At 38.5% G+C, this 18,572-nt stretch overlaps 1 protein-coding gene across 1 annotated transcript; it reads left to right on the top strand.

Moving 5' to 3' along the window:
• Window positions 1-6,707: 6,707 nt before the first annotated feature.
• Window positions 6,708-18,150, top strand: CRLF2 (cytokine receptor-like factor 2; the record flags this gene model as incomplete). The annotated part of the gene is made up of 7 exons (XM_009867730.1): window positions 6,708-6,783; window positions 12,886-12,997; window positions 13,709-13,881; window positions 15,458-15,597; window positions 16,312-16,474; window positions 17,486-17,600; window positions 18,066-18,150. Coding segments are annotated over exons 1-7 (864 nt in total), but the record flags the coding sequence as incomplete, so codon positions are not given.
• Window positions 18,151-18,572: the final 422 nt, after the last annotated feature.

The following is an 18,572-nucleotide window of genomic DNA, read 5'->3' as shown; positions in this document are numbered from 1 at the left end:
ACTATATCAGCTTTATTAGCCCTTAACCTAATCCAAACAGACTCAACCTTCTCGTCGCTATACTTGATTTCTGAGGTCTCGTATCATTCTTTAAAATATAGGGCCACTCCACCACCCCTCCTTCCCTGTCTGTCTCTCCTGAAGAGCTTGTAGCCTTCGATTGTGGCACTCCGGTTGTGTGTGACATCCCACCACGTTTCTGTTACAGCAACTACATCATAGTTTTCCATCTGCAGAATGGCCTCCAATTCCTCCTGTTTGTTACCCATGCTGCGTGCATTAGTGTAGATGCACCTCAGCCGGGCCACCTTTTGTAAGGGAGAAGCCCTAATACCTTCCTGGTGATACTCAGATGTTTCCACAGTAACTGACCTCTCGACAACCCTTGTTCTCTGTCTGCAACTTGATGTGACATTTTGATTGTTAGGTAATTCACAAGATTGTTTGATCTTGCTACTACTTTCCTCCCCCACAAGCACCGGCATATTGCATACTGGCTCCTTTCCAGTGATTCCTCTTTTACGCCACCACCTTTCATACCTAGTTTGAGGCTCTGCCTATTTCCATTAGATCTGGCTACCAACCCGTCCCCCTTCATATCTAGTTTAAAGAACGCTCTATGAGTCCTGCCAGGTCATGACCAAGGATCCTTTTTCCCCTTTGTGTCATTTGAACCATTCTCCATGTCTCCATTCACTCATGATTTCTCTAAATTTCAAAGTACCATTCTCTTAGTTTTTTCCTGTTACAAATATTGTTCTCTGCCTCTGGTTGATTTTGCAGCTCTTTTTCTCTTTTCTAACTCTACCACATCCTTGGGAAATGGATGATAGGGAGGTACCAGAAATCCAATACTTCGGACATGTAAATGCAAAGTGGTGTGACATTTTCTGTGTTTCACAACATGAGAGAATGGTTTTGCTTAAAAGGCACCTCTTAAAATCATTTAGTCCAATTTCCTTGTTGGACCAATGTCAAAGAGCCAGAACTGTGTGCTGTTGTGTTTTGAATATCTCTACAGATGGAGACACCACAGCATCCCTGGACAATCTGTGCCATTGCTCAGCCACCCTCACAGCAGAATGTGCTTTCTTGTGTTCAGAATTAATTTAATCTTTTTTAATTTCTGCCTACTGTCTTTTATCCTGCCAGTGGGCACCACTGAGTAGAGTCTGGCTTCATCATCTCTACTCCCTTCAGCTATTTATACACACAGATAAGACCCCCCTGAGCCCTCTCCAAGCTGTCAGTTTCTCCTTGTATGAAAGGTACTCCAGTCTCTTAATTACCTTTGTTGCCCTTGACTGGATTTAGTCTACATCTTTTTTGTACTGGGGAGCCCACACTGGACCCAGCGCTCCAGATGTGTCTCACTGGGTCTGAGTAGAGAGGAAGTCTCATGTCCCTCAGCTTGCTGGCAACACTTTGCCTAATGCAACAGCTGCTACAGTGCCTGTCGGGCTCATGTTCATTTTGTTGTACATTGGGACACCAAGGTCCTTTTCTGCAGAGCAGCTTTCCAGCCTGTGAACATTCAGCATGTACTGGTGCCCAGCCTTATAACTCCCCAGTTACAGGTCTTCGCATTTCCTCTGCCTGAGTTTCATGAGTTTCCCCTCTGCCCAACTCCCCACACTCTGAATGACTGCACAACCATCTGGTGTATCAGCTATGCTTCCTATTTTTTTATTGTCTGAAAATTTGCTGAGAGTGCACTTTTTCCCGGCATCCAAGTCATTAATGAAGATCTTAATCTGTATTCGCCACAGTATCGACCCCTGAGGTACACCACTAGTTTCTGTCTCCCTACTGGACTTTGTGCCATGAATCACAACATGCTGGGCCTGGTAGTACAGCCAGTTTTCAGTCCACCTCAACTCTCATCTAACATATACTTAGCCAACTTATCTATGAGTATGTTGTTGGAGACAATGTTAAACACCTTACTGAACTCAAAGTAAACAGTATTCACTGAATTCCCCCCTCCCTCCACCCACCAAGCTGGTCAGCTTGTTGTAGAATGCTATCAGGTTGACTGAGCATGATTTCCTGTATTTGGAAATGGACTCCAGGTTTAGTTGCTCAATCATCTTTCCAGGGACTGAGGTGAGAATAATCAGCCTGCAGTTCCCTAATCCTCCTTCTTTTCCTTTCTGAAGATAGGCATGATGTTTGCTTTCTTCCAGTTCTCAGGAATCTCTCCCATCTGCCAGCCCTGTCAGCAATCACAGAAACATTTTGTGAGACCCAATAGATTCATCTACACATAGTTTGTTAAAGCACTCACTAACCTTGTCCTTCTCTGATGTCAGTGAGTTTTCTTCGCTCCAGACTTTAATCTCAGGGGTCTGGGATTACTGAAGGCTGGTCTTGCTAGTAAAGACTGTAGTAAAGAAGGCATTGACTATCTCAGCATTTTATGAGTCATCCGTCACAAAGTCCCCTGCCTCATTCAGCAGCAGGCCCATGTTTTCCTTAGTCTTCTTTTTACTGTTTGTGTACTGGTAGATCCTTTCTTGTTGCCCTTCACATCACTTAAATTCAATTCCAGGTTAGCCTTAACTTTTCTAACCCTATCCCCGTAAGATCAAAAAAGCATCTTTACATTGCTAGGTCCTTTGAATGTCTGGTTTCACATATGAGCTCCTTGCTCATTCATGAAGATTTGCTGACATTTGCTTTTTTTTTTTTTTTTTACCCTCCATTGCTTTCCTGTCATTCATAAAGAAGGCTGGAACAGGCCAAGTCATAGTGACACAAGGAGAGACCAAAAAATTACACTTTTTGCAATGGTTGCACAAGAATATGAATTTTAAGAATGCCAGGGATACTTGAGCATTAATTCTCTACGCTTTACTCATGGGTAGAAGATGGGCCCCAAAAGTACAGTAGAGGTCTTCATACATGCATTTTGCAGCATATTACAAAAGGCAATGGGTTCTTCTGTCAGAACAATGGGCTATACTGACTCAGATTGACAAAGATGATTTGTCATGGAGTAATGGCACTCAAGCTTTTTTATAAATGGGTCACTGTTCCCTTTATCCCACCCACTCGAAGCACACTGAAATCACTTCCTGTAAATGCTAAAAATTACAAAGTATCATTGCTGCAAAAAAAAAGAGATAATTTATGCTATTTCGTAGGCCTTTTTGTGGAGTCTATTACCAAGGCCATGAGTGAGTAAATAATGTTAGAGGGAAGTTACTCATAGTCTATTGATCTTTTAGGTTCTAAATGAAGAAAAAAATAAGCTGAGACAATTTGCTTTGCTGAACTGTGTGATGAGTAAGGATCAGTTCTACACCACTGATGAAATAATAGAAAGGGGAATAAAAAAACATGAAGGAAGCTGATGAGAGTCAGTAAGGGTGTTGGTGGTTGCAGTTGGCAAGTGAAACCACGTCTGAGAGCTGCTGCAGGGGTGGAGGAACTGGCAGAGGGCCAAAAGCTGTTTGTGTGGTTTGATCCAAAGTGCAAAATGAAGTCAAAAGGGCTTCTTCTGATTTACTTCCTTTACTTGCAATGTCCTCATCCTCAGGGTATCTTGTTAAGAGTTTTCTCTACTGGCAGTCAAAATCACAAGCCTTGGCTGCTAATTTTCAACTCACTCATTGCTTTCCCTGCTCCTGTATGAGTTTGCAAAATTAGGATGGATTTTGTTTTCTCAGGACAAATGCACTAGTGCTCTACTCTGTGTGAAACCTGAAGAGGAGGCACACTGTGTCAATGCACCATCCTTGTCCTTGTGGGAGCAGTGACCTTGAGGATGTGGGCAAGTTAATCAGTTATACTCCTGCTGGTAGGCAGAAAAAGATCTGGGGGAGAACAGATCCTGTGGATTGCACATGGCTTTTCAGTTCATGAACTGGGATCTTCTATATTTGAAAAAATCAAACCAGAGCTGGCTTCCAGAAAGCAGAACCTGAGGCAGGTGCTTGGGCCAGTGTCTGCCTTTACGGAGGGGAGGTGCCAGACTGATGTAGCAACAAAAATAGCTCAGCAGTGCATTAGCTTTATGCAAGCAGTTTGACACAGTCATCATTGTTTTCTATTCCTCAGGTCCTCAGCCCTACGTTTGGTTTCAAAAAGGAGTAAAAGGAGTAATTTTGTTTTATTCCAAGAGACCCTCAGTATCTCAGGATGCAGAGTCTGGTAGTACAGACAATTACTTGAGGTACAAAAATACCTGATAGGAGGAAACGGTCAATGAAAATGTGCTGTCGTCACTTGAGAATTAGACCTGGTTTTAGATGTAGTGTGTCAAAATCAGAATAATTGTAAGCCAGAAGATTTGTTTAGATACTTTTTCTTTGCATGTTTTCTCCTCATATCCCTTTCCCCCAAAGAATGATCTGTCTTAAGAGGTCTGTGGTCCAGTGTGTTTTACCTGTATAGAAAGCAGACAAATTATCAAAAGCAGAAAGCAGACAAATTAACTCCATCATGCTCAAGATGCACATTCTAGAAGGAAAATGTGTTTTTAACTCAAATGGGGACATGTGGATGTTGCCATGTCCTGGGCATCCAGAGAATTTTGGACCTCCGCCTCCATTTGTTTATGTCATTGGCTTCTGCAATGCTGACTGTGGAAACCGTGAGTGATTTCAGCTTTCCATTAACTATGATGTACGACCTAGTTTAGTATTTCAGTTCTGTGTTGCTTATTATTTTAGTTCTAGGAATTAATGCCTCCCTGGAGGAATCTGATCAAAGCAGGGGCTAGACGGTTAACAGAGTACTGTTTGTGTGTCAGACAGTCGTGCTGGGGTTTCCAAGAGACACTGAGATTTGAATAGGTCTTCCTGGGACATGCAACGGATAAGCCAGTGAGAGCAGACAACCCAAGAAAAGTGTGTAACCAGACCAAAACTGATTTCACATTACTTAACTAGAGACTTTGATGATGCAGCAGAACTGATAAGGGACTCATCTGACAAACAGCAGTGTTAAATTAAAAAGGAGAGTGCATACATTGGGGAAGGTCCTGAGAGGAATAAAAAGCCTAAACAGAAATCGTGGCAGCACTTCCAGGTGTATTCATAGTCATGATCCAGCTCCCTGCCTAGTACTGTATGTGGCAGACAAATTTCCACTCTTCCTGAGAAACTGGAGCCAAAGTAGCCTAGAGGACTCCAGAAGGTGGTATGGGGTATTTGCCCAGTCCATTTTTCATGCAACATGACTGAGTCATTCATCTGCCCAAGCATGCCCCTGTGTGAGAAGATTTCCATACTTTTTCTGATGCAAGCACAGAAAAGACTTGAGACCAGGAAATGGGTAGGAATTGAGGTTTACCATTTATAATTTTATGTCTTTCATGGAGCAGCTTTTTTTTTGTATGATGCTTAACAAAGGAAGAGTTTGAATTTGAATGGAATCGGTGTACTTGCCTGTTCCACATGTCTCTAGAACAGCCAACTGTAAACCTTTACCAAAGCATGACGAGAGCAGCCAGCAAGCCCAGAGAAGAGAGCACTTTGTCACTCAAACCTGCCTTTCTGAGCTCTTGCTGGACAGGGGCAGGAGGCTACAACCACACTGACTTGTCATTTCAGATTAGGAAGATCATTGTGAAATGAATCTCATAATTGTCCCCATGATTTTGTTCATACTGTAGAGCACTGGGTTTCTCTTGGGTCAGCCTAGTCAAGAAGATGTGCTCCAAGGGGGCATCCAGCAGACTCTGACTGCTAACAGGAGTTCAACCCATGGGACTGGACCAGTGCCAGTTTAGGGAAGACTCCCAGCTGTCCCCATGTACACTGTGAGACTCCTGAGTCCTCAGCACCAACTACTTCACCCTACTGCTTCAATGCTCTTGCGTGCTGCAGTACTAAGTGGAAGTAGCCTAATGCCAGTTTGCTGCAGACCTACAGATAACAGTTCTCTTTAGACACGATAACTGTGATTATTTTAGGGATTTGTGTTTTGTTATTTCTGAAATATATTTCATCTGAGAAAAAACATTGTCCTATTTCCCAGTTTCTATGTAAAATTTTAGATATATGGATATATAAGGTGTAGGTGTAGTCTATATATATCTACTGTTAGGCATATGGATACATTTGGAAGCCATAGCAGCTTTTTTGTGACAAGGTAACACAGGAGGAAATTCATCCTAGTGTTACTACTTGCATAATAACCTCCATACCCCTAGCAGCTCAGGTCTGTCTGTTACAAAAAAAGGCCCATGACTTCTGCCTCTGATTTGGGGACAGAAGCGGCTTAAGCCAGCTGAGGTGCACCAGGAAGTATAAACATCTGTTAGCAGGAACAGCTCCTGATTTGTGACTGAGGAAGCAGGCGGTTTGTACCCCTCTTAGTCTCAGGTCACTGGGTGCTTTGAGGTCAGAGTCTTCATCCATGATATGATGTGGTCACTGCTCTGCACAGCTACCTGGTCCTTATTTCGATCAGGACTGTGATTGCCTCTGTTTGATACAGCTTTGAAAAGATAAAGTGCTGACAAGAAAGACACTCATATTCTGAGAAATCAATTTTAATTTTTTTGACATAATATGAAGAAGGTGTACATTCTGAAGTCCTGCATTCCTGATTTGTTTATAGCTAGAGTCATGTAAACTTTTTATTTCCTGTAGTCATTTCCTCCAGTTCCCTCCAGTCTCTGGTATAAAGTGATCAAATAGTAAAGTCCAGAGATTGTGATTACTCATCTCTTCACAGTCTATTGTGTCATTTCAACCATGAGACTCAGCTTTCAAACATATTCAGTGATCTTCACAGTCGGCAACCTGGTGGCCTCTCAGTCACAATTTTCTGGTAAGTTCAAATACCCAGATATTTATTTAAGAAATTGATATATTAGCTGGGAGTATTTCTGTGCGAACTTTACCTCCTGTGTCACGATACTGGGCGCTTGTTTCTGTGAAAACAATCAACCAAACAAAAGTTGATATCCAGCAGAGATGAAAGTGGATTCTTAGAAAAAGTGTAATAATGATGATGATAATAGCAGGTTTCTACAGAAGTTTTCTAACTAAAAATCAAGGCAGAAATTGCTAAGCTTGTGTCTGTTTTTTAAGCAGGACTACTTACTGTCTATGGCATAGGTTATAACAGAGTAGACTACATCCAGAAAAGAATAGCCTTCCAATGAATACAGATGGATAAAACAAGTTCCAGGTAAGACTTCAGTGCTTAGTATTTTGGAAGGATGAACACGATGAGGAAATATCCAGCAATACCTTGCACCTGCAAAAGCATCAAGATAAAAATATTATTAAACAGAAAAATTAATAATGACATTAAAGACTGGTTATCTGATGACCTAAATGCAAACTGTCATGATAGCTAGCAGTGGTAGGTGATTTGAAAAAAAAATAGCCCAACAAAGCATCCACTCTGTTTGATGTGTTATAAGAATTATGCTACAAAGATTGTGCCTTGTCTCAGACTGTCTATAAAATCTCTCTCTTGCTATCTTTTTCCTTTTCTTGAAAAAAGTTCTGTTCTGCCTTGTGACTTCAGTTCACCAGTCTTGTGTGTATGGAGCTACACTTTTGCCTACATATGTTCCTCTTAATGAAGTTAAATTGTTCTCATGGATCAGTAGCATTAAGGGTAACTAAAGACTGCAGCCTCAGATCTGGGTCTTGTTCTCCATTAGTTTCTGTACAGTGTGCTGCAATATGTGGAAGTTCAATATGTGGTTACTTATCAGGTTTCATCAGTGTAAGGAAATCAAAGGTGGTTTTTCTACTTTGCAATGTTTCAGTGAGATTGCAACTGTTCCAGTACACGCATGTTCCATTCTGTTATCTTTGCAGATTAACATTCTGTCTCTCCTCTTTCTTTTTTCTTTTTTTTTTAATTTGTTCCGTGACATTCAGCATTTTTACAATGTTCCCCTTCAATAGTATTTTTTCTCAGTAATAAACTTAGAAAAATGGCTTGAAGGTGGAATGTATTTGTTCATATTCTTGCTCATGGTTGTGTCTGCATAATTTGTTGCTCAAGGAACTTTCTTTGTATTTTCCCCTGTAAAAGTACTTTCCCCACACATTGTAGTGGTATTTTCCATGCTTCTCTGTCCTGAGAAGAGCTAGGTTCCCAGCAGTGCCTTTGAAGCTAAAGTCTTGTGTGGAGCCCTACCAGTTCTCATCTGGTTTTATTGAAGATCTGGGCTTGGAAAATTCTCTCTGAAGCTCGTGTTCCAGGACACTGGTGTGTGCCCTACAGCACGCCAACACACCTTGCACCTACCTAGACCAGCAGGCAAACTTCAGGCATGAAGTTGCTGCCACCCCTCTTTGTCCCAGGGACTGATTGTTATGTTTGACCTTTGCATCCACCCATTATCGTAATGCAAAGAATGATGATAAATGGTTTACTTTGGTATATTGCATGACTCTATGATCAATAATAGAAAAATGTTTTAAATAATTACAATTACTGTGTAAGAGCTGACACATTTATGAGAACAATCTGTGGTATTACAGGAGGATTCATAAAAATTCTATCATAAAGAAATGAAGATAAATGATCCCCTCTATTCTTTCTCTCTCTCTCTTTCCATTAACAAAATATATGAATGGTTCTGTCTCCAGGTATGTAGATGTTTAAAAAAAATAAAAAAAAGATAAACCAAGCTTTCCAGCTAAAGGCAAAGGAAGAATGACTGGAAATAAATGCTCTGTTTCAGATAACCTGTGCTATCATCAGAAGATTTAATGTCAGTTTAATGCAAACTTCAAAATCTGTCCTATGCTATGCGTCTTTTCATGTTGACATGTGAATTATGCAGCATATACATGCTATAATTTGAAAAGATCACACAAATATTTACTGAACACACAAACTACTACTCATACTACACTCAAAAGGGCTACAAAACCCATGAAATCAGAAAGCACAATAGAAAATTTCTCTGACTAGATCTCTAGAAACACAGTCTTTAATAATAAAAGATTGGCAAAGCCTGTTCTGACCTTAACTGTGTTAATACTGATTTCTCATGAAGTTCTTAAAAACTAGAACACAGGGAAGAGTAACTATGTAACACCAGGTAGTTTATTGCAGTTACTGCTTTATTTATATTAAAAGATTCTGTTTATTGTTGAAACATTTAATAACACATTACGTTCCTTTTTAGCACACAAATAACTGCAATTGCTGGAGTTCGTACTTAAATGTTTAAATCAAGCAGTTTCAATTAATAATATGTAGGAGCTTTGCAGAAATAGGTTCTGATTCTAGAAAGATCTATACATTTCGTTAAGTTGGTGTGCCCTGAGTAATCCTTCTGAAGTCAGGTGGACTACCCAGAGTATTCAAAGTGCTGATAAATCATTGCAAGACTGGAGCCAAACTGATGCTCTTCTCTGCCATCCGAAGTAATACATATCACCAAACCCAAGATTTAGCATGCGTCTCTGGATTGCAGCCTCTAATAATGTGTATACAGCTATCATAATATAACTGAAAAATAGAGAATAGTAAGTGTTGTCAGAGGTTCAGAATGAATTGGTGGCTTCTGTTGCCTTCCAACAGGAAGGTCAGATTGGACCCTCAGGTTTTACTTAGTGTCCATTCCTTAGTGTGCGGAAATCCTGTGTTATCCCTCTTGTTTCCTTCTCATCTCTCACTAGAGCCAACCATGCCCCTATTAACTCACTGAGAGTTTGAAGAGATCAGACATCCCATTAAAGGAACTTTATAGGATTCAGGGTTTTGGTGCTGGTATTTTTTCTACATTGAAATTAAGGGAAAATGCGGCACCCTGAGAAAGAATTTCAAAAGTTAGTCTGCACAGAAAGTGAAGAGTGGATAATCACTCTTTACTTTTATTTCCCTGCTGGCAGTGTCAGGGTAATGGGGTACATGGTCAGAGGTTCAAGGAGCTTCCCAAGCACATATCACCTGCTTGAGAGACAAAATCAACCTAAATATTGGCACCATACCTTTTCTTAGGTGTATACAAAGAAATTACATGAGTAAATTCTATGTACTGTCTCTCATAATTAATTAATCAGTACTCTTTGTGGTTATTCTATCAATTTCCTTATAAAGATAATTTTAAATTAAAAAAAAAGATATTTGTACTTCTCAGTAAGAGAAAATTCAGTCAGAAAGACTAAGCAGTACAATACTGTTTTGTCACTCCGAACTTGAAGGGATGAAGCTCGGCATTGTAGTATTTTCCTCTTGGAGGTTTTTAATACAAGCTTTTCCTCTCCATTAATTTATTTTTAATGGTATTGCCTATTTAAGTTATAGATTTCGTTTTTAACCTTCCTCCCTTTTTTCTGTACCATTGTTCATGGCAAATTCTACAAGATCCCCAAGAACCTTTACTCGTCACTTGACATCTGCAAGCACTGACTTTTCACCCGTTAAAGTTACCTCACTGGTAAAGTTCTCTTCAAACTTCAGATGCTAACGGCTCTGTGGAACTGAGCAACGTGGGGCCCCCCAGGCACCCAAGTCCAGGTGAAGGTTTTGAGCTGGAACCTTTCATCTCCTAAGCATCCCAGCACAGCCTAGATTATTTGGCTATGACCAACATGAGATACCCACTTTTCGCTATGTCCTGCTGGTGAGACTGCATGCCTCTCTGCTTGTTCAACTGCAGGAAGATGTGCATGCTCAGCTCTCTGCAATGATGTTAAGCCACCTTCTGATATTAAACTGAAGAATTTTGTTCTTATTGTACTTAAAAATGGATTCAAAAACATGCCCTAGAAACAGCATTTTGCCATCTGTCATGGTGCCATACTATTGTACACATAGAAACAGCATCATAAATTAATTTTGAAATTAATTATGCTTGAAAATATGTGATTAAGAGAGCAAGTACTCCTCCTGGTATTATTTTCATAATTAAAGAATGGACATTAACTATTCTTTCTCAAAAGGAAAATATCTGCAATAAGACTAGTTATCAAAAAGTGGAAAAGTACGTATTTTGTTGCTTCTAAAGGAATATAAAGATTTCATTCTATGCTCATAAAAATGATCTCAGGACAGTACAGTGTTCTCCATTCACTAATATTTTTCTTTTTTATAAAGTTAATTTTATTTAAAGATGGAGAACATGCAACTATACACTCAAATATACATTAAATATATGTTTAACTATCTTTATAGAACATCTAAGATGAAGCAGTCATATGGATTTCAGTTACACTGAGCGTAACACCATATACTGCACAGCACAACCATGGTACAATTTAGTCCATGAAAATAAAAATGCATTAATGAAATTGCAGACCAAGAATCCGTGGTTGGGCCCTTCGCCAACACATTTTTAGTGGCTTTAGTTGAAAATAAGACCATCTCTTAGATCTGCTGAGCGGAAGGACTTGCAGAATTAAGGAAACAAGGGCTAGGTAGTCTCTTGTAACAGAAGTAGAACTGACTGGATAAGATTTATGATACATTTTGAGGTTTTGAAGTTCAGTTTTTGCTTCAGAGTGTAAGAATACTGACTTCTCTATTCCTCAGGAAAACACATGTGATTTTAAGTTTGGCAAAAAAAATCGAGAACAAGCCTGCAGGCATTAGTTAGGAGATGGACGAGTGAGTTTCAAGCCCTCTTGAGTAAGAACTGAATATTTCTTACCAGAGCTCCCACATATCAGGGACCTGCAGCTACGTCTACCCAGTGTCTCTTGGATTTGTCATAACTATCTCTTTGATGATAATGACAAAACAAAATGTTACAACACAATTACACCTGTGCAAAAATGTTTTGAGTAACTCTAATTACCGAAGTCATGAAACATCTGGACATGCATATATAGCCTTGAAAATAGGCAAAATGATTACTTGAACCTGCTTGCCTTTCTTGCATTCTTCATGTTGACTGTAGACCAAAAGACAGCAACCACAAAGATTCCCCCGAACATTCAGAATCATGGTATGTGATAAAAATCTTGTAAGAAATGTTGTAAGATTTTTCCACTTTAAACCCGTTGAAAAGTCCAGAGTGGCATAAAACATAGACAGCAATTAAAGCTAAACTACTCTATTCTCCTGATAGGCAGGAATATTCCAGCAAAACATTTTAGTTGCAGACACTTTATATCTGGAGACAGTAGTCTGCAAATTTTAAACTCATGTGATTTCTTGCTGATAATCAAGACACATTTTCTTCCTTTTTATTCATTCTAGTAAGTCAAATTTCACATTTTATAGAATGCAAAATAAATAATTCTTCCTTTTCCTTGATATAGAATAGTTCTCTAATCCTTTTGCCTTCTTGATTTCTCCATTTTCAATGTCAGTTTTATTTTTGGTATCTGACTGTGGAATCCTGATAGACACAGATTTTAAATACCCGTGTCCCTCGCAAGTCCTGCAACAAGGAAAAGGTCCGGAGTGGAAATAATATCTGTGTGCAGTCAGAGGACTTGTTTGTAAGGTGGAATTGGCCAGAACCACATGGAGCAAATCTGCTTGTGATAATTTGTTCTGGATTCTCTATGAGTCTTGACATGTGGTGTTAGTCCCTTGCTTCTTACAGAAAATATTTGACAGTTTATACACAGGTTCCATGTGACATTAGTTCCCAAACAGCAGGAAAATCTTAGCAGGTATTATGGGTGAAAGTCAGCCTCAAGTTATAGGCTCTATGCATTGCATACATGTGAAAAAGTCTATAACTTTTGGCCAAGGGACCATGCGGTGCTCTCTGGTGTTGCTGTGCATGCTCTCATTTTACTGTTTTAAAATTCTAATTTTAATGTCTCTAAGTTATTTTACTCTGTTTCCTTGAACTTTAGATATTCTTATATATTCTTATTTTACAATCATCTGAGCCTATTATATACATATCTTTGAAATACTGGTTGCTTATCAACATAAAGAAATGCTTTTCATACTCACTGCTAAAATCATCTTCTCTGTCAATGTCCTGGGCAGGTTGGGAATATGCCATCAACACCACAGTAATAAATTTCAATAATGAGAATATGCAGATAACATGGGCAGCAAGAGGACTATTTCCTGATGAGAATTTGTCATTTTCTTATACGTGAGTATCTTCTCCTCTTCTTAAAGGATTTATTTTGGGAGGCTGAAATATCTAAGTCCATTTGAGTCTTCTGTGAACTGTACCTGAAAATGCTTTTAACATTTGTTAATCATCCAACATGAAACTTGTTTATATTCACAAACTGCTATTCAGTGTACAAATCAATAAGCCTACTTAGTAGTGAGTCATGACAGACATTATTTGAAATATTTGTCTCTCTTCTGCTGTTGTGCCAAATGTTAATGCAAGTTACATTACTGAAAGTGCTTTTTCTGCATATGTGTGTATATCTTTCTTTTTCATTGATGTCATTAGTGACTAAAAGAAATTTAATGTTCTAGTTAAAGACAGTCATAGCACTTGACCTTCTATTTTCTTTCTGGACAGTATATGAGAGAGATCTTTTGGTAGTACAATCTTGGAAACAGGTTCATGGAAACATCTGTTTGAGCAAATCATTCTGTTGTTAAAAACCAGCAAAACAACATGAAAGAAAGTTGATCATTTCAGACTGCATCAGAACCCAGGGCTGTAAAGTCAGTGAGGTTTGGGTAATGAATTTCTTCACTCCACTACGTAGTTTACTGCTTCAAGAAATTCCATATCCTTTGATAGAAACATTTGAAAAAGAAAAAAAAAACAGTACGAAAAGGAATTAACTTGTGTTGACTGTTAAGAGTGTTCCTTTTACTAATATTATTTCATTTATAGATTTGATGAAGGCAAGCATAAAGTTTGGAAGTCATGTCCCACTTATTTATTGGATCAAGATTATAATTCTGGATGTCTTTTCAAGACAGAAGGACCCACTCTTGCCATCTCCATCAGAAACAGCAATGGAAGTGAAGATCTTTTTTCTAAAAAATTAAAATCTGATTTTTATAGTAAGTCTGTAAAATCACAACTGCTTTGGTAGTCCTAGTGCCTTTGTTGATTGTTTAGCTGTTCTTAGTTTGAGAAGAGATCAGTAATGTTAGTGTATACAATGCTTTTAGTGTGTGTGCCAAAATGAAACTGTAGTTATCTCATGCTGTCATTGGTAGTTACACAGGCCAGTGTGCAGCTGCAGCTAAATGAGATTACATGGGACTGTCAGCTTTGTACCAAGACACAGTTTCAAATCAGAATGAAAATAATGAAATACATGTGTGTGATTAGTCTAGCACAGACTTGCTCAGTATTCATAGCAGGATAATTAATAAAAGTTGATACTTTCTTATCTTAGTGACTGCTGTGTGATCTTTCTTGTATGTCAACCTCCCATTCTTATGCTGTCTTCCATAGGATACAAGGCAGCAAACTACTTCTTATGAAAAAGTCTGTCATAAAACCATCATCAGAAATCAATAAAAATTACTTGATTGGCTGTGGTACAGTCCGACAGCGTAAAAGAGACATTCTCCTACTAGTATAGAGACAATGTTCCTGTTTTTACTAAATCCCTCCTGCTCCCAAATACAAATTTCACATCTAGTGTGAGATTATGCTGTGAAAATCTTCCAGAATTTCACATAGTTACAGAATTTAAAGCAGAAGGAATTTTTTTTCTGATAAAAATCTTTCTGAAAATATACAGTGCAGAATCGTCTGAGAAATATGGATATTCCAAAAGCATTATTAGCATTTGTTAATAATATTTTAGCAAGAGGGATTAAACGAAAACCTGCCAAGGCATCTAACTCTGAGAATTGTTTTAGATACCATAATTTAACTAAAATCTAGTAAATTACGGAAAAATGCAGCCTGGTTCTCTAATTTTGCGTATTAAACCCCCACTGACAGTAAAATGAATTTTGACATAGTTAGGTAACAAAGGACAAATATAAAGGATCAGACTTAAGTCTTTAAATTAGAAAGGCGAAGTTTTCATAGTACAAAAAGGCAACTAGTAGGATTGAGAAATCAGGTAACATGCTTCTCACCCTTTTATTTCCCGCTACTGAACACTAACCAACTACAAAGGTCAAAATATTGCATGCTCTTCAGACTATGTGAAAACAGTGAGGGGTAGATTCAGTTGTGCACAGGCAGGCTCCTGGTGTATTTTGCAGATGTCCCACCATATGCCATAACCTCCAGCAGCTGCACAAGTTCATCTTGTAGTTTTTATGGTACTGAATTTATCTGTCTCTTTCCAATGTAGAAGCCTCTTCCTTTCTGCTGATTGCAGGGAGTATGAGGAGACTAGAAACATTCCCTGATTACTTGCAATAGGTCCCTGACATAAGATAGTATCTACCTTTGAGTGTGACACCTCGGATGGTGAGAGTGTCATAGTGTCAAGCTCCAATTTGAAGTTTAATAGGGAGGTCAGCTACAAAAATGTTTCTTCAGAGAAAGTCCACCTTCTTCACTTACTACTGAGAGAAATGTTGAGACAAGGAAGGAGTGACAATAATTTTAACTGCAAAGTACTTCTTTTTAAGAAACTATAGCATAATTTGTTTCTCTTCTTCTTAGTAAAGCCCAATCGACCAGAAAACGTGACTTTCTTCTGGAAAGAGGACACTGTTACTGTAAGTTGCAATAAACCAGAGCGAGCTGTGAGGTGCTTGAGACTCGAGCTTCAGTACAAAAGCAAGTTTGACAAAGAGTGGCAAGTAAGTTGGACATAACATTTTTAATCAACATTGGGAGGAACTCGAAGTAGTGTCTCCATTGAATGTAAAACAGTGTTGTTTTCAAATTATTCTCCCACCTATATTTTGAAATATAACTTGTATCAGAAAAGAGAATTTTAGGATCCTGGATCCCTTACATGTCAGAAATCATTTAGTGTTTGAGTTACATCTTGTTGCCACCCAAAGACCTGAACACAATCTAAGGGAAAGGTCATAAATTAAGAATAGAAAAGTTTTGGAAGATAACAGCAGAGAGTAGAGAAAAGGGGAGAAAAAAAATAATTAAATAGAATGAAAGAGAAAACCTAACACAATATTTTTATTTATTTTAAAGTTAGTTTTTAAGTATTTGTAAATATTATTTCATTAACTTAAACCTTTCCAGTCTCAAATATAATGTAAATATTTGGTAGATCAAAGTGTCTTTACGTGTTGTAAACACTCAACTGTAGTATAGAGCACTGTATAATGATTGTTATGACCTTAATACCAGACAATGAGCAATGGATACAAATAGTGAAGAGTCAGGCAAGAAACAAAATTCCTCGAAACTCACAGAAGTTAAAACTCAGGGTTTAGGTTGATCCATCCATTTTCCTACTTATAACTGAGGTGATGTCATGACTGAGTGTAACATTTTGAAGCAGTGTCTTAAAAATCAGAATTAACGATGATATATGCCTTCCTTCTCAGTCCAGAATTTCTAAGTGTTGCAGTGTTGGAGAGCAAGGGTTTGATCCAAGGAAATGTTATTCTTTCCGGGTCAGACTGAAGAGGCTAGTACCCCAATGCAACGTAGTTAATTACAGCAGTGACTGGGAAGCAGAAACATTTTGGATGAATGGCACATTATTAGGTAAGAGTGGTGCTACATTCGTATATTGTCTAAGTTCAAATGGAGAAGTGATGGCTGCAAAAGAGGCTGGAAACATGCAGCAAACTAATGTTGCACTGTTGCTCTCCACCTTCTCTTGTCAAGGAACATTCATGTGGATGTCTAACTGCCTATATTTAATTGCTGTCCACTTTGTTACTGACGGCTCATAACCTGTTGTTTTATGCCATAATCAGCAAAGTTAAGAGTGTCCTCATTATTTAATTTACAATAGCGTCTAGGGTCCACCAATGACAGTGATGGGAACCATGGTGGCACAAGGTGAGGTGTGGGAAGGAAGCTGACCACATATGATATGTGGACATCAAACATGAATCCTAAGAAAACTTTTGGTGTCCCATTTTTGAAGGTAGTTTTTATTTTGAAAGTACATTGAGTTGAACTATGGGACCAAAGGTCAGAGTGGTCTGATGCTTATACATACTGGATTCATTAAAACAGAGAGGATGGGGGAAAAGTGACTAAATGGAATTAAAGCCAGTATCAGCCCGACTTTCCCACCAGACAAACGCATTTAACTGAATGTTCTTTACTTCAGTTAAATATTGGATGGAAACAGTATTTCTACTCATTACCAAAACCAAAATCCAGATTTTCTATAGTAAACACTATAAATTATGTCAACACATCTGTATCATCAGCTAAGTACAAAATGCCACCCACTAGGGTTTTTCAGAGCTATAAGACACCCAGTTGTCCAATGTACCCAGATCTAAGTTCTCTACCGGGTCCTGTACCGGCTAAATTTAGATAAATAACAGCACAATTTTCCTTTGTTGCAAGGTTTAGGGAAGAATGGGTTTTCTTTTCAGTTACAGTTGAACAACTGAACTTGTCTCATTTATTCTTAAAAACTTTTCTGTCTGTTTGTGTGTTTTTTTTAAAGAAAAGTCTATATTCTAGCATGATTAGGTTTATTTGTTGTTAAAGCAAAAAATAATTTTCGCAATTTTTTTTTGTGATTATTCCTAGATTCATGTGATGATGATATAAAATCTCAGTCAAACACAGTATTTGTTTTAAGTTGTTCACTGGCAGTACTTCTAATGATGCTTATCCTCTTGATTCTTCTATGTAAATGTCAGAGGTAAATACAATTTTGCAGGTTACAGTTAAATAACCTTGTCATGCAAGTAAAGCTATTCAGAATCAAATCTTCAAGCTTACATTTGTGTGCATCACGTCAGCTAATGCGGCTGGTTGCTACACCATCTTCCCTGTCCAGGGGGATGTGGCCAAGCAATATAAAGTTCTTACTACTACATGAAGCAGATTGACACTTGCTTACTAGCTGGAAGTTTGTACAGAACCTAAATTTTGCTAGGATGGGGTTGGTCGAAAATCCAGCTGAAAAATCACTCTTAACTTGATGCATTATCATACTGTTATAGCTGCTTTTTTTTTATTTTAGAACACATTTAAAAGAAATCGAGCTTAGAATACTGTCATGTAAAATATATTTGTTGGTACAGAACTGTGTTGTAGTAAATTTTGGTATGAATGACTATGTTACAACAAAACATTGATTTGTATTTTTCTTTCCTCTTTGCAGGCTTCGGAAGTCAGTCATACCTGCTGTACCAGATCCAAAATATGTATTTGCTGATCTCTTCAGTGATCATAACGGAAACTTCCAGGTAAACATTTTGTCCCTAGCAAGGCTGTAAACTCTACAGTGTTGAGAACAATTTGAAAGTAGATACTGATGCTTTCTCTGGACAGACATTACGAAAAGTACTCATTTACTCATTTTCTTTCCCTCACGCAACATCACCAAAAAGATCCACAAAGCAAATACCAGAGCTCATACGATCAGCATAGTACCACCTTTGTGCTGTGAAGAGACACTCGCTATAGAAAGAGACAGATAAATAGCTGGAGAAGAATTTAAGGGTGTCTCCAGAGTAAAAATATCCAGTGAGATGACATTGTGGTGTTTGCACCCAGTCATGCACAAAATAGCTCAGGGAGCTTTCTGCAGCCTAATCCTGCGCTTCATGTTTAGCCGGCAGTGCGCTCATGCAGCCATGAAGGCCAACCACATCCTGGGATGTATCAA

This window comes from Apaloderma vittatum, unplaced genomic scaffold (assembly GCF_000703405.1).
Source record: "Apaloderma vittatum isolate BGI_N311 unplaced genomic scaffold, ASM70340v1 scaffold42594, whole genome shotgun sequence".
Classification (NCBI taxonomy): domain Eukaryota; kingdom Metazoa; phylum Chordata; class Aves; order Trogoniformes; family Trogonidae; genus Apaloderma; species Apaloderma vittatum.
This window is presented reverse-complemented; position numbering and strand designations above follow the sequence as displayed.